The following is a 13,819-nucleotide window of genomic DNA, read 5'->3' on the forward strand; positions in this document are numbered from 1 at the left end:
TCTTTCATGACTGAAGGAGAAGTATAGCTGCTGGATTCTTTGCCTCTGTGTGTCTGACAGGCACCCTCCTGCCAGGGAAAAAAAAACCCAAACTTTGTGTTTAATGCCACTCCAGCATTAACTTTTTTGCTTTTCAGAAGGTTTTAGTTTTTTCTTCCCCCCACCCTTTCCAGAGGTCACGTTGCTGTAGCTGCACTGATCCTCAGGTTTCATGACAGGATCTGTGCCGGCTCCAGCTAAGTTTGGAGTGCAGCAGTGAACAGGCTCTGCAATCACCAGGCCAAACCAGGTGGTCACCAGCTACTGCTAAAAAAGACACCCTACCCCCTCACACTGAGGAATGGGAGGAGGAATTCTTTTTCTTTGAAACAGTGTTATTTACACCAGAGAAACTTCGTCTGTGATCTGATGCTGCCACATAGCTAAAAGACACTTTGAAATGATAGATTCCTTTAGGGGGGACCTGCTCTACCTGTAGCAGCATTTTATTCCTGGAAGTTAGCCTTTCTTTCCTGAGATGGGAGTAATGGAAAGCGATGCATATCAGAGAAGGTACTCACCTCTCTTTAAGGGAAAATCAGATTTATGATGATTTATGTTGTGTTGAGCTAAAGAAATCAAAAACTGTTTGGAAGGGATTATGTTGCCTTGCATACAGCAGCTTGTATTTCTTAAAAGTAAAAAAACCTGATGAGTGACCTGACCTAGTAAAATATGTTAAAAACAGGTCTCAATTTATATCTTAACTACAAAGAGCTACACCTTTCATAAGTGGGGATGGAGTATATGGTTGCATGTATTGAGAACACTTTAATAGAGATGAGGTTTTTCTATGAAGCAGTTCTGAAGATATCCAATCTCCACCCTGGGAGAGAAGGGGAACAAGGGTCTGGATCCGGAGTTCAGAACACAGACTAACAGACTGCTAGTTTCATGTCAAGTCTACAGAGCTAGGAAGCATGACGGTGTGGTGCTTGCACACTTCCCGTTTTCATCAGCGGAACTCCTAAAGCAACAGCAAAGCAAATCAGCGAACACCAAGTTAAGGAACGCAGGAAGTTTTGGTCTTCCCATTCCTTTTGTATGTGTCAAGGATCCAGCTTGCTGCTGAAGGTAGGAAGTTGAACTAGGAGCAAGCTCTACTCTTACTACAACTTTTATTTCATGGCATCAGAGTACTTTGCAAACACTGTTGAATTCAGGCTCACAATACTTCTGTCAAATGCTACGTATTCCACATGGGAAAACTCACGAAGAGAGCTATTGCCCAGAGATAGGCAAGAAACCCAAAACAAAACTGGAAACAGAAAGCAAGGCTTTAACCAACAGATTGCATATGATTGACTTTGCAGAGGATGCTTTGTACTGTGCGTAACTGGCAGGGTTTTGGTAGCAGAGGGCTACAGGGGTGACTTCTTGTGGCAGGAGGCCATGAACTGCCCTGGGAGAGTCACAGCTACTTCCAGCTGCCCCTGAAACTGCTGCAAATAACCCACCATGTGCCAAAACTGCAACCAGTCAGAGAAGCACATGGTGCCTCTGCTCACAGATATTTAAGAAAGCAGCAACCACTAAGAGGAGAGGACATATGGTTGGTGGCACTGTTGGGGATGTGGTTGGAGACGTACTCGTGGAAGGAAGTGCTCTGTGCCAGAACCGGCACACCCCTGAAGGGACTGTGCATCACGAGCAACCCACACCAGAGCAGGGACATCATGGAGGGACTGTGCCCCACCTTAAACCCACGCTGGAGTGGAAGAAAACAAGAAGCAAGAAGCAGTACACACATCTCTGGTCTCCTGCGTTGCCCCTCACCTCACCAAAGGGATGAGGAGTGGCTGAGTGTAACATGCAGCAAAACCAACGCGAGTTGAGACCGGGAAGGGGGAAAGAGAAGTTTTTTACTGAATTAGAGCCTGGGGAAGAAAGGTGTTTCTTCACCAAGTATTTTGTTTAATTGTCTTTTTTTCCTCAATATCTAGATCTGTAATCAAAAGTTTTGTTAACTGGCAATAAATTAAGTAAAATTCCCTGAACCAAGACTGTTTCACTCATGATGTGCTTATAAAGTACTCTGGCATATTTCGTAAGTCCTACATACTATGAAATCTGTTGTTAGAGAAAAGGGATCACAGAAAGGAAGGAGAAGGGCATTACTCGCTGTAGCTGGGCTGCTGTTTGAACAGTAAGTTACTGTGCTGAGGCAGCTGCATTAAGATTCTCACTAAAAAGCACATTTAGATGAAGTGTTTAAAGCACCCTAAACAAGCAGTCACCTACACAGGGTGGGGGTGGGATGGAGGTAAAAGGCACCGCTCCGCTGTTTTGGCCATGGGAAGAGACTCAGAAGTGAATTAAGGTGAACTATTGCCAGGAAAATAAAGCCGGTCACACAGGGAGCCAGCACAAAGCAGATGCCACATCTTAAAATTCAAACTTTAGTTTATTTCCCGATAGCTTCCCCACGGAGGCATGCCTTAAAGGTCGTTTGAGAGCTCTCGCGGTCCTGCAGGAAAGGGGCAGATACACTTTCAGACTTCTTTTCCCCCAAATTAACGAACTGGACATGCGTTTTTTTCCTCAGGACCACCTGCGGGGTCAGTGACTGTGCCAGCTTCCTTTTTTGTCCCCACATAAAACAGCTCGACGAAAGACTCGGGGATCTGTCAAATTAACATAGTGATGGAGATGGGAAAAGATACACAGCATTTTAAACTATAGCCCCCTCTTTGATTGCAGAAAGGACAAGTTATGCAACTCCTGAATGGGAGGGGGAACTCTGTTTGACTCATTTGCTTCATTTGATTTTATAACTGCTACACTGAGTTGCAAAAGGCTGATAAAATCTATTTTAAACAAAGAGCGTAAGTCCTGCAGGCTAATATTACTATTCATCTACTGCCTGCTTCCCCAGTTATTCTCCCTTCTTGAAGTTATGTTGAGAAATCAATTGCCTTCCTGTTTATTAAAGCATGTGGCAGTCTGTTTATTTAATCAGCTCTTGGACCATTTTCTAATTAAGGGAGATAATGTGGGCTCATTTCCTGCCATGGTGAACCTGGCAGGACACAGGTTGTCCTCAACTACCACATTAAAATTCAAGATTATTTGTAATGTCTGCTTTTGTTTGGCAACTCCTTCCCTTTTCTCTGCCCAGCTGAAGACAAAAACACCAACCTGTGTTTTTTTCCTGCATTTCCACACTGCTGACACCCACCCAAGGCAAGGACAGGAAGATGGATGCAGGTGGAGCTTTGTCAGTTTGCTGACATGGTGCCTCCCCAGTGCAGGTGAAACATTTTTCTGGGAGACCCTGCATCCCAGCAAAGTTAATAAACCTACATCATATGGTGATCCTGAGGATAACTTTGTGAAGGGAGGGAATGCTAGAATGCAAGTGGAAAGCACACACCAGTTGAGCACGTTCCTAGCTTACTCTGCTGCTGGACTTGGGCCACCTTCTGTGCCACTCTGTCCCCAATCCTTCATCTATCTGCTTAGTGCAGAATATTGCTAATCACCAACTGCAGCATTAAATCATTTTTGTGCTCTCTGTATCCCAAAGCAAGCAAGGATCTTGTAAGGACCTTAAGATCGCCTCTCTTCCTGCCTCTGAGATATCCTGCCTTGTATCTTGCCTGTGAGACATCCTCAGCATTGAACAGCTACAGCTATCCTAGGATCACTAGTCTGGAGGGAAGTTCTCTTTTGCAGGGTCTCCTTCTATCCCTTAGGACACATTTAGAGGGCATATTAAGTTCTCCTATCTAGAAAGAAACCATAGATACATACATGCCATACACAGTGTCTTTCAGTGGGCCTTGTGAACCGCTGAAAACGAGACCATCCATTTTGTCTCACTTTACAGGCTCTCCTTCAGTCCACATAAGCATATACATCTACCACACCTGCAACAGCTCCAACTCCTGCAGAAACGCAGGCAAACATCACGCTTTCAGAAGTGTTTCATACCAACTATGCTCTACACCTCCTTGCAATGCGCCTTTACGTGGAACAACTGAAAACCTGACCTGGTCCTGGGCAGCCCTCTCTAGGTGACACTGCTTTGAGCAGGGATTTGGACTACATGATATCCATAGGTGCCAGCCAACCTCAGCTGTTCTGTGATTCTGTGGAAAAAAAAAATCCCAGTGGTTCTAGCACTTCATCAATAAGTTGTACGACACAATATTTTCCAAACTCTGACCCATGGAGGAATGTTGCCCTGATCCCTTTTAAAGTCGGCTAAATGCCCACAGTGAGGGTTTGTGCATAAACTGCTTTCTGAATTGCGCCTTACTTTTTGTTCTCTGCTTACACTTCTATTTTATTTGTCTTTGCAAGCAACAGCAAAAGTGTTTTCAGTTCTGGAACCTTACTTTTGGAAACAATGAATTTAATTTTGATCTATTTCAGTCCAAAAGGAAGTTTTGTTACGCTGCTAAATGTCTGAACCTCTGTCTCACCTCATCTGTCTCACTTAGACCTAGAGTGTGCTCTGGATCTAACACACTCAATACCTTCACAAACACCTACTTAAAGATTAAAAAAAACCCAAAACAATTCACCTTTATATAGACCACTCTTTCCTTCACATGCATTCAAGTGACTGCTACGAGTACCATGCTGTTAATGACCAATGAAAAAAGACAGAATAAAATTACATATAAAATATATAGCACAGGAAGAACCAGAAGACAAATGAACTTCTATTTTCAAATGGCAGTACTTCCCACCTTATATTTTTCCATACAAAATACACTGCACTTTCCTCTTTCTACTGAGCCTACTGAGCATCTAACAAATACTGCAGCAGATGGAATGCATCTATGGACAGAGGCAAGAGTTCATCCCTTTGAATTGCCTGTGTTCAACCATGGACCTTATTCCCAGAGGAAATCCACTGCAACACGTGTGAGAAAGGCTCAGTGAAGGGAGGAGGAAAATTTCCTAGAACTTTGCCCCAGAGCCCGCACTTACCAAAGGCTCTAGTTCTTTGCGGTCTATGAGGTTGAGCTCTGTCACAAAGTAGTAAAAATGCTTGTAACAGGTATTGACGTGGGCCTCAGCCCCCATAAGGATGATACGGTCAAAATGATGGATGTAGACGTGAACAAATACCCGAAAAAGCCGGCAGAGTATCTTCTTGCAGATCTGAAGGAAGTTCTTTGGAAAGGGAACACCTGTGAATAGAGAAGGTAGGGTTGTCATAACCGTCCTGTCATCCTCTCAAGACAACAGCTTTGGAGCAAAGCGTGAGTTTGTAACTGCAAACTAGGTTATGACTTCCTAGGCCTCCTTTCCAATCCAGAAGATCACTTAATGCATGCATATATCTGACCGCTAGCACCAAAGATAACCAAACACGCAAGCGACAGACACTCTCCTCATCATATTATTCAACAGTGGCATTTCACAGCATCAAATTTAATAACGAATTTGAAATAACTGACTGAAGGCTAGGCCCCTTTGCTTTCACCTTCCTCCCAGTTAGGTGTACCACTCTGATTGCTCTTTTAATAGAAAAACTCTTGAAGGGACACAGGAATAGCTCTTCCAAAATACCTTAGAAGTTACACCACTTTGCAGCTGGAGACCCCAAAGCAGCAGCAAAAGCAACACTTGCAAGTAAACAGCCAGGCATACACAACATGGCACCAACAATTCCTTCAAAACTGCCCTTCATTAAAGACTGATCTTGCATGGTATTGTGTACCACCGAGCTGCCCCAAAAAGCTGAAGGGTTCATCTCCTTCTATGATTGTGCCTCAGACATGATGACTATGGTGTCACGCTTGAAACTCTACTGCTACTTAGCTTTGTTGCACACCCTCCTGATTTTTTAGTTATAGTTCATGTTTTAGTCAGATTTGAACTACATAGGTGTCGTTACTGCTTCTTTAAAAAAAAAAACAACTCACAGCTAATCAGTCCCATACTCCCTAAAAGCCCAGCTCATCCTCTCAAAAGAAAAACATTTATTATGTGCAGAGGGAAGATGGAGATATTAAATTAACGCCGCTGCAAGCTTTCTAGTTTTTCAAATTTTAGTCTCCTGTTAAATACTGCTCAGCACTCATAAGAGTGGGAATTAAAGGACAAATTTCCCAGTTTCACTAAGGGGGACGTGAGGACATACAGTGAGAATTTCGATTCTGAAAACAGGGTTTTTATTACAGCTTACCTAAATTATCAACTGTGGCTGTAACCAGTCTGGGTGTCATCAATAGAAACATGTGCCTTGGTTTGGACTCCCTGGCCAAGGACATAGCAGGGTACCTCCACTGCAGATGTGAGCACCGCTGTGCCTGTTAGCATGTGAGTGGGGAAGCACATCAGCACGCAGAAGTGTCCTGCTCAGTGTATCCCTGAACTGCCTCCACATTTGCCATCGCTGAGGTGCAGATAATGCGGTAAAGTGTCCTGGGTTTTTTCTGCCCTGTACTGGGTTCATCGGAGGCAAATCCTTTTGATATAATTTCAAGCAGCTTTAGAAATGCAGAGCAGCCCTTCTTACTCCTGATGTACCAACTGGGGACCAGAGAAGCTATCAAAGCACAACTACTTTATCTCCTTAAGAAATGTTTGCTTTTGGTTGTCACATCCATTCATCTCAATGCTAAAGCTAATATTGAAGATCACAGAGGAGGAGGCCTAAATGCTCAAGCCATGAACTGAGACATCGCTAAGCTACAGAAACGATAATACGTACAGATGTCTTGGCAATATTTGAATCGAAACTCCATGCAATTAGCCAATACCTGGATTATAATAAATGACTGTTGTTATTTCCAAGGGCAAAATAAATACAATCTATCAAAAAATGTAACAGAAACCCCAGCTAGTTGCTTATTAACCAGGGGGATCACATTTCCGCCATCAGAGCATGGCTAAATTCAGGAATGATTACAGCAGCAGCCTGCAGATTTTTGTAAAAGCTACCCAAACCAGAATTTTAAAAGTACACCCAAGAAAATACTAGCCTTAAAAAAGGGGGAAGGGGAATAGCTGGCACTTGACACTGCAAGATGGTTCACTGAACTAAGAGATGAATTCTTGAAGGCACTATATTTTCTGATCCAGAACAGGCATGTCCCAAAATGGAGAATAATTAGTTTCATCTTCCACGGGCTGACATATGATTGTTACTGAAGAATGTTACTGTAATGAAGAAACTCATACTTCTGTATTAACTGACTAAAACAAGCTGAATAAACCAAGCTGACAAATCCTTTAACTTCTCTGCAGCCCATGTTCCCACTTAACAAGCAGTTACAGGCAGTAAGTGCAAAGGCCATAGAGCACTGCTTCTGCTGCGAGCGAGGACTTTCATCAACAGCTTTTCAGATGTCTTAGGCAGTCAGTTTGAGGACACGTAAATAATACAGAGAAGAAAAAAAATAGTGGGTGCAGAACAGCTTAGGGTGCATAATAAACTTCCAGTATTCCCACTGCTCTTCATGTGCATTAAGTTTTCAGACAGGCTGTGTAGTTACATTTGCCATTGTGGAACTTCTCAGATTTTGCAAAGCTATCTCTGTTTCATTACTCTTAAATAAAAGTGAAACATTGCTGCTATCACAGATTTATCATCTGGGTACGACAGAATCCATAATGACTTCTCTCTGACTTCTCTCCCCTTCTGCAAAACTGGTTTACAAACCGACATGGTGTCCTAAATAGTTAAAAAGTGCCTCCTTGTACCACTGAAAGCAATTGGTCCTGTGCGGTGAGCTGGACTCCTCAGCCTTGGAGAGCCTGCCAACCAGTCTGTCCCTGGAGTACGGAGGAGGCTCAAAGAAGTCTGGTCAGCCTCAAGGTACAGATGAGCATACGGAGTTTAAACTAAACAGCACTAGTTTAAACATACACTCTGCTGCTTTTTCTGTTCAAAATTAGACAAAAGGATGGTAGAAATGCAGTCTCGAAGGAAAAAAAATCTAATACAACAGACAGATTCTGATCTCAGTTACAGTAGAATGAATCCAAAGGAATGCCATCAAAATTTAGAAAATCAAAGTGAAATGATTCCAGATTTATATTCTGAGGTCAGAATTCAGCCTAATGTTTTGTTCCCATTGCAACTGCTATAGTTATAAATAAATCAGCCACAGAACATTATCATTACGACTGGTTCTTGGGAATGGACGAGCTTAGATTTAGATCCTTGACTTGTTAAGGATTCTGTTCTGTTCTGTCCTTCAGCTCAGCCACAGTAGCCTTTGCCTTCTCCTCCTCCAAGCCCTCATTTAACATGGAGTCCAGGTTTAATAATTCCTTTCCTGGAACTTTGTACTTAAAAAAGGAGAAGAAGAGAGAGAAAAAAAAACCCTAAACCCACGAAAAGTCCAAGTATTTATTTAAACTTTGGATTCTTTTTAACAGTGAAAAAAATTTCCAAAGAGAAAGATGACTGTCTTACTATCTGCAAGGCGATACTGTAACGAGACAGAATTTCAAAACACCAAATTACTTTGCTGAGTTATGGTTATTAAAAGGCAAAGAAATACAAAGATGACACTGAAATTTTTGAGCTAGCTGCTACTTGCTGAAAAAAGTATTTCTGGATGAGTGACCTGGCAACCCTGATTCATCTGTAGACTGAGCCCCAGTGCTGCTGTACAAGAAGAAAGTAACAGAAGGGTCCTTTTTGTTAACCTGGTGTTCAAAACCCCAGAGCTCTGCATTATGTCCCAAGAATGTGCAAGCAGCTTTCAAACGTCCCAGCCACACAGTCGAAGCTCCTTTAACTCAGGGTTATATACGCAATTGGGAAACCATTCAGTGGGGGGTAATAGGCATGGTATAACCAGTAACAAACACAGCTAGCATGACTGTACCCATGCCTCTCTGGAGTGTATGCTGTACTTGCCAGTGCTGTGCTAATCGTTGGTCTCCTCCTGCAGAAGAGCTGCACCCATATGCCCTGGTGACAGATGCACCACAGCAGCACAGGGGAACAATCACGTCGTTTCCCCTGCGCTCTAACCTCCCCATACTCCCTTGACCTTTTTGCTTCTGTTGACTTGCTAGAAAAGGGTACTCCTAACATAAGCAGGACTCTCTACAACTTCCAAAACTCAACTTGCCCGATCCGAAATTCTTTTCCGCTGGAAAATGGAGGGATTTTCCCCTTCTTTTTGAAAACAGCCTTATACCCACAGCTCTCTGTAGGCTATCAATGTCATTCCTTACATGTTCTTAATTTGCTATCAGGTGATTTGCTCCTGTGCTAGAGTGAGCATCCTGTTCTAATCTATCCATCACCAAACGGACATACAGCACAGTGCTAACGAAGTGAATCATGCCATTGATCTGTTGTCTTATTTCTTTGAGTATTTGTGCTGGTTTTGGCTGAGATAGAGTTAATTTTCTTCATAGTAGCTACTGTGAGGCTATGTTTTGGATTTGTGCTGAAAACAGTGTTGATAACACAGGGATGTTTTTGTTACTGCTGAGCAGTGCTTACACAGAGTCAAGGCCTTTTCTGCTCCTCACCCCACCCCACCAGTGAGGAGGCTGAGGGTGCACAAGAAATTGGGAGGGGACACAGCTGGGACAGCTGACCCCAACTGACCAAAGGGATATCCCATACCATATGACGTCATGCCCAGCATATAAAGCTGGGGGAAGAAGAAGGAAGGGGGGGACGTTCGGAGTGATGGCGTTTGTCTTCCCAAGTAACCGTTACGTGTGACGGAGCCCTGCTTTCCTGAGACGGCTGAACACCTGCCTGTCGATGGGAAGGAGTGAATGAAATCCTTGTTTTGCTTTGCTTGCGCGCGCGGCTTTTGCTTCACCTATTAAACTGTCTTTAACTCAACCCACGAGTTTTCTCACTTTTACTCTTCTGATTCTCTCCTCCACCTCATCAGGGGTGAGTAAGCGAGCGGCTGTGTGGGGCTCAGTTGCCGGCTGGGGCTAAACCATGAAGTATTCCACATACATGACAACTGCAGACAGTGTGATGGCCTTGACATCTCTTGACACTCACTCCCCAAAAGCAGTATTACAACTGCTATCTGCTCAAAAGGCTGGTCACAATAACATGGAAAAGTATGCTGACCATTCTTGCAGTGACTACCAGTAGGTTAATGGCCTGTTGGTTTAAAACACAGATGTTTTAATGCCATGATGAAGGTCCTCATTTAAAACCTGCTGATACAAAATCTATTCTTTGTATGATGCAAAAAAATGGTGGGATAAGACAGAGACTAAAAGTTAAAGAAACCAAATTAGGTGGGGATAAAGGAGGGTAACTAAAGGTCTGAGATGAATGCAACAAGCAAAAAGTCTGCCTCATTTGATATATGGCAATCTTGAATCTTCCCACTTCAATAGGTATCACAACCTCCCCTGGAGTAGGTCAGTTGCAGAGGAAATAGAAGAAAAGTCATGATACATTTTGTCTTTGTTGCCTGATTCATTATCTCTAGGCAAGAGTCAGAAAGTATATGGTCCCAGGAAGTTGATGCTGAAGAAGCAGAGAGAACAACCCAGACTTTTTGCCTGTCATGTTACATGCAGTTCTCGACTGGCTCACACTCCTGCTTGTAACATGCAATGAAAATGACTGCCCAGTTAAATCTTCTGTGATGCCAGATGCATGAGCATTTTTGACCTTCTGTATTTGTGTGGTTTGAAGTCTTGCTTTACTCAAGGGAAGCTGGTAAGTCCTTTGGCAATTGTGCACAGAAATTTTGCTGCACATTTGAAAATCCTTTTACAGGCCACAGTTGTAATTTATTCTTTTTTAAAAATACACATGTGGGAAAAAACAGACTCCCTTCTCCATTGGCAAAAGGATTGACACTATACTATTGCAAACATAGCTTAAAAACATACAAACCTGGTAAAGTAAGAATTTTTTCCAGTTTTATAATAGGGAGCAAGAAAACTGTTACCAGAAATTAACAATTTGGAGAAAGCACCTGAACCAAACCCTCCCTCCCCTCCTCCCTCCATGTTTTCCTTCTCCTATCCCTGCCCCAAGTACAAAAATTTGCAAAAGATGCCCTCAGCTCTTGCTGGAAGCTTTGCTGCAAAAACACCTATCCTGATCCAAGCAGATGTTTAATGTTATCTCAGTGTGTTAGTCAAGGAAGTGTCTGTCTCAATGGCCAGTGAAAACAATGTCAGTTTTTCTGGTCTTTGTTCCTCATATAAATAAGCAGATAGCTGCAAAATATTAGGGATAAACTAGACTAGACCATGTACCTACATCCTCCTGATACTGCCCTCCTTTCTGCTCTCATATCAGAGAGAGCAGAAGAAAGGAAAACACTCTTGAGATTATACGGCTTTCTAAGCAAAATGGTGTCCTTATCTCTTTTTAAATCTTACTCTTGAGTGAATAAATCAGCAGGCAGGCCCACTGTCAGATCTTCAACAAGGTACTTATGTGCTGTCCTGGAGAGAACTCTAAATGGGCCACGGTACAGATCAGAAAATCGTTTGAGGCTTTGCACTACTTGAACATCCACAACAGCTATCCCTACTACTGTATATCAAGAACTGGGTGATGGCACTAAATTTTGCTATTTAATTAACAATTTCACGAGAAGAGGTGTTTTATAACGCAAATACGGTGAAACACCTAAGTATATGCAAAGCACCTGAATTGACTCTCCCTGAAATCAGAGGACAGAGGGACCTAAATCCTTGCCTGCATAAGCCAGATCTCTTGGATTTTAATAAAATTTACAATGGCTTTTCCTGACTACAATCTGACTCCTCCCTGTTACTTATTACTTCTGCATCTGCTGCTGCAGAGGAACAGAAGAGAAACATTGCAGTGCCAGAGAGCAGAACACTCTTGCTGCCTGTACCAAGGCCAGGTTTACCCCAGACAATAATCAGGCTGACAAACCCATTAGAATAGATCTGCAGGTCTTCAAGGCAATGAGAACACTGAATGACATAAAGAGCTGCAGAGTCATGGTTCTGTGACAGTGTAACTCCTGCCGTGGAAGATCCATCTTCACCATAGTAACAAAATGAGATTTGTTGAAGCATTGCATTTAAACAACTTCATATGGCACTAATATAGTCTAAAATAAGCTTGGAGATCCATTAGAACAATTTAGAGCTCTCCCTGCCTTAGCAGAAACTATAGTACAGGTGAACAAAATGCAGCCTCTTCTGGGACAGAAAATATAGCAGCCATTCGCCAGTATAACAGCTTAAGATGGGAAAAGAGAGTTTACTAACCCGATGAGTGAATGTAAGGAAAATGTATGTACAAACGCTGGAGCCTGGCCAAGATATCAATGGAGAAACTTTCCTTCCCACCTGGCAGAGGTTTGTTAATAGCTTTGTTCCTACAATACTTACCATGGCCTGACGATTTCTGGGTAATGACATGGTTTTGGCTTTCCATGCTGAGTGTACTACTGGCCAGCATGGCTTTTATTTTTGTTATTAACTTCTGATGTCTTCAGGAAACAAACATTCTGGTTCCCCATTAATTTCACAGGGACACTGGAAGAAACGTGCTATTCTAAGGGCCCCTCTCGGGCTTACTGATGCAGCAAGATGCAGCAACATGAAACATTATCAGGACAAGCAGCATGGTCTTGGAGATGCATTCAGAATCAGACAAAACAGCCTCCTGTCCCCAAGACAGAGATGTTCCAGCAGTTAACTGAAAAACTGAGGCCTTACATCTGCCAAAATTCATGGTATGACATTAACAGGTAACTGTAGTTGAAAGGTTCATATCGCAAAAGAAATGTTCCTTATTCAGAGGATTACTGTGTTAAATTCCTTTTCAGTGGGCCATTAGAAGAAACATTCAGGTAGTTCTAACACTTCAGATCACAGCCCTTGTGTCTCCTAATACAAGTCATTTTCTGGCCCTTTGATATCTGTGCTGACTTAGGAATCCTCTATGTGTATAAGAATATCCTCAATGCATATCGATAGTTCCTTGGAGAGGTGATTTAGAAGTTTTAAATAAATTATTTTTCCCTCCAGTAAAATGTGACTCTTTCATGAGATAGAGAAAGACGATTATATAGCAGTGTGCAAGGTAAGTTTAGTGGAAGATCAGAAGTTCTGATCCAGAAAACTAAGAACAAAAAAACCCAGGAACAGAATCCTGGTCCCTGACTTTGCTTGAGTTAATCCTGATTTACAACAGCGCAGCCTGGAATAAAGTCCGGCATCCTGGGAGAGAATTCTGCAGGCTGCAAGCAAGAGCCAGTTGGGGCTTTTAAATGTGCTTTTACATGTTTAACTATTTTTGCTTTTATAACATCGGATCTGGGGTAACACAACAGATGCTTTTCTACTACTCTGTTTTAACAACTGTTAAAGGGTTGTAAAATTGAACGAACCCATCAGCTGTAGAAAAAAGAGCCAAGCAACCCCCTCCCAGCACACTTAAGCACTCTCAAATATCAGAGAGGTAAGCCAGAATCACTCTTCAGAAGTCTGTAACTGCAATCTGAGCCACTCTGTCTTCAGCTGCAGCCTATCCATGCCCTTGCTCAAGCGAGGACCTCCCCAGGCACCCGAAGTTTTGCTTCTTTTGTTTTCTCAGAACTGCCTTACTGGAAGAGGTCGGTCTCTCCCTCCCATATAAACACTAACTGATATTCAAACACTGAACAGGATATCCAGCTTTTCTCTGAGGAACGCTCAGCACATCCCTGGTACTCACTGGTTCAGTACCAAAGGCAGTGGTGACTTTTTTCATTTCTGAGCAGAGCCAGAGAAAGTAGCGTTGTCTGTCTTTTATATATCACTCAGGTTTTTTGTTGGTGTTTCCAGAGCTAAGGACACTCAAATCTCTTTCTACTGTTTTGCAGAGAGGTAC

At 42.7% G+C, this 13,819-nt stretch overlaps 1 protein-coding gene across 1 annotated transcript in view; it reads right to left on the reverse strand.

Annotated features, from left to right (window-relative positions):
• Positions 1-2,443: 2,443 nt before the first annotated feature.
• Positions 2,444-13,819, reverse strand: part of MOB3B (MOB kinase activator 3B) — a 42,442-nt gene continuing 31,066 nt past the window's right edge. Inside the window, exons 2-4 of the mRNA XM_075136925.1 lie at positions 4,981-5,183; positions 4,467-4,532; positions 2,444-2,506 (exon numbers count right to left, since the gene is read on the reverse strand). Coding sequence (XP_074993026.1) covers positions 2,444-2,506; positions 4,467-4,532; positions 4,981-5,183 — 332 coding nt within the window. The remainder of the gene's footprint in view (positions 2,507-4,466; positions 4,533-4,980; positions 5,184-13,819) is intronic.

Source organism: Calonectris borealis, chromosome Z (genome assembly GCF_964195595.1).
Source record: "Calonectris borealis chromosome Z, bCalBor7.hap1.2, whole genome shotgun sequence".
Classification (NCBI taxonomy): Eukaryota; Metazoa; Chordata; class Aves; order Procellariiformes; family Procellariidae; genus Calonectris; species Calonectris borealis.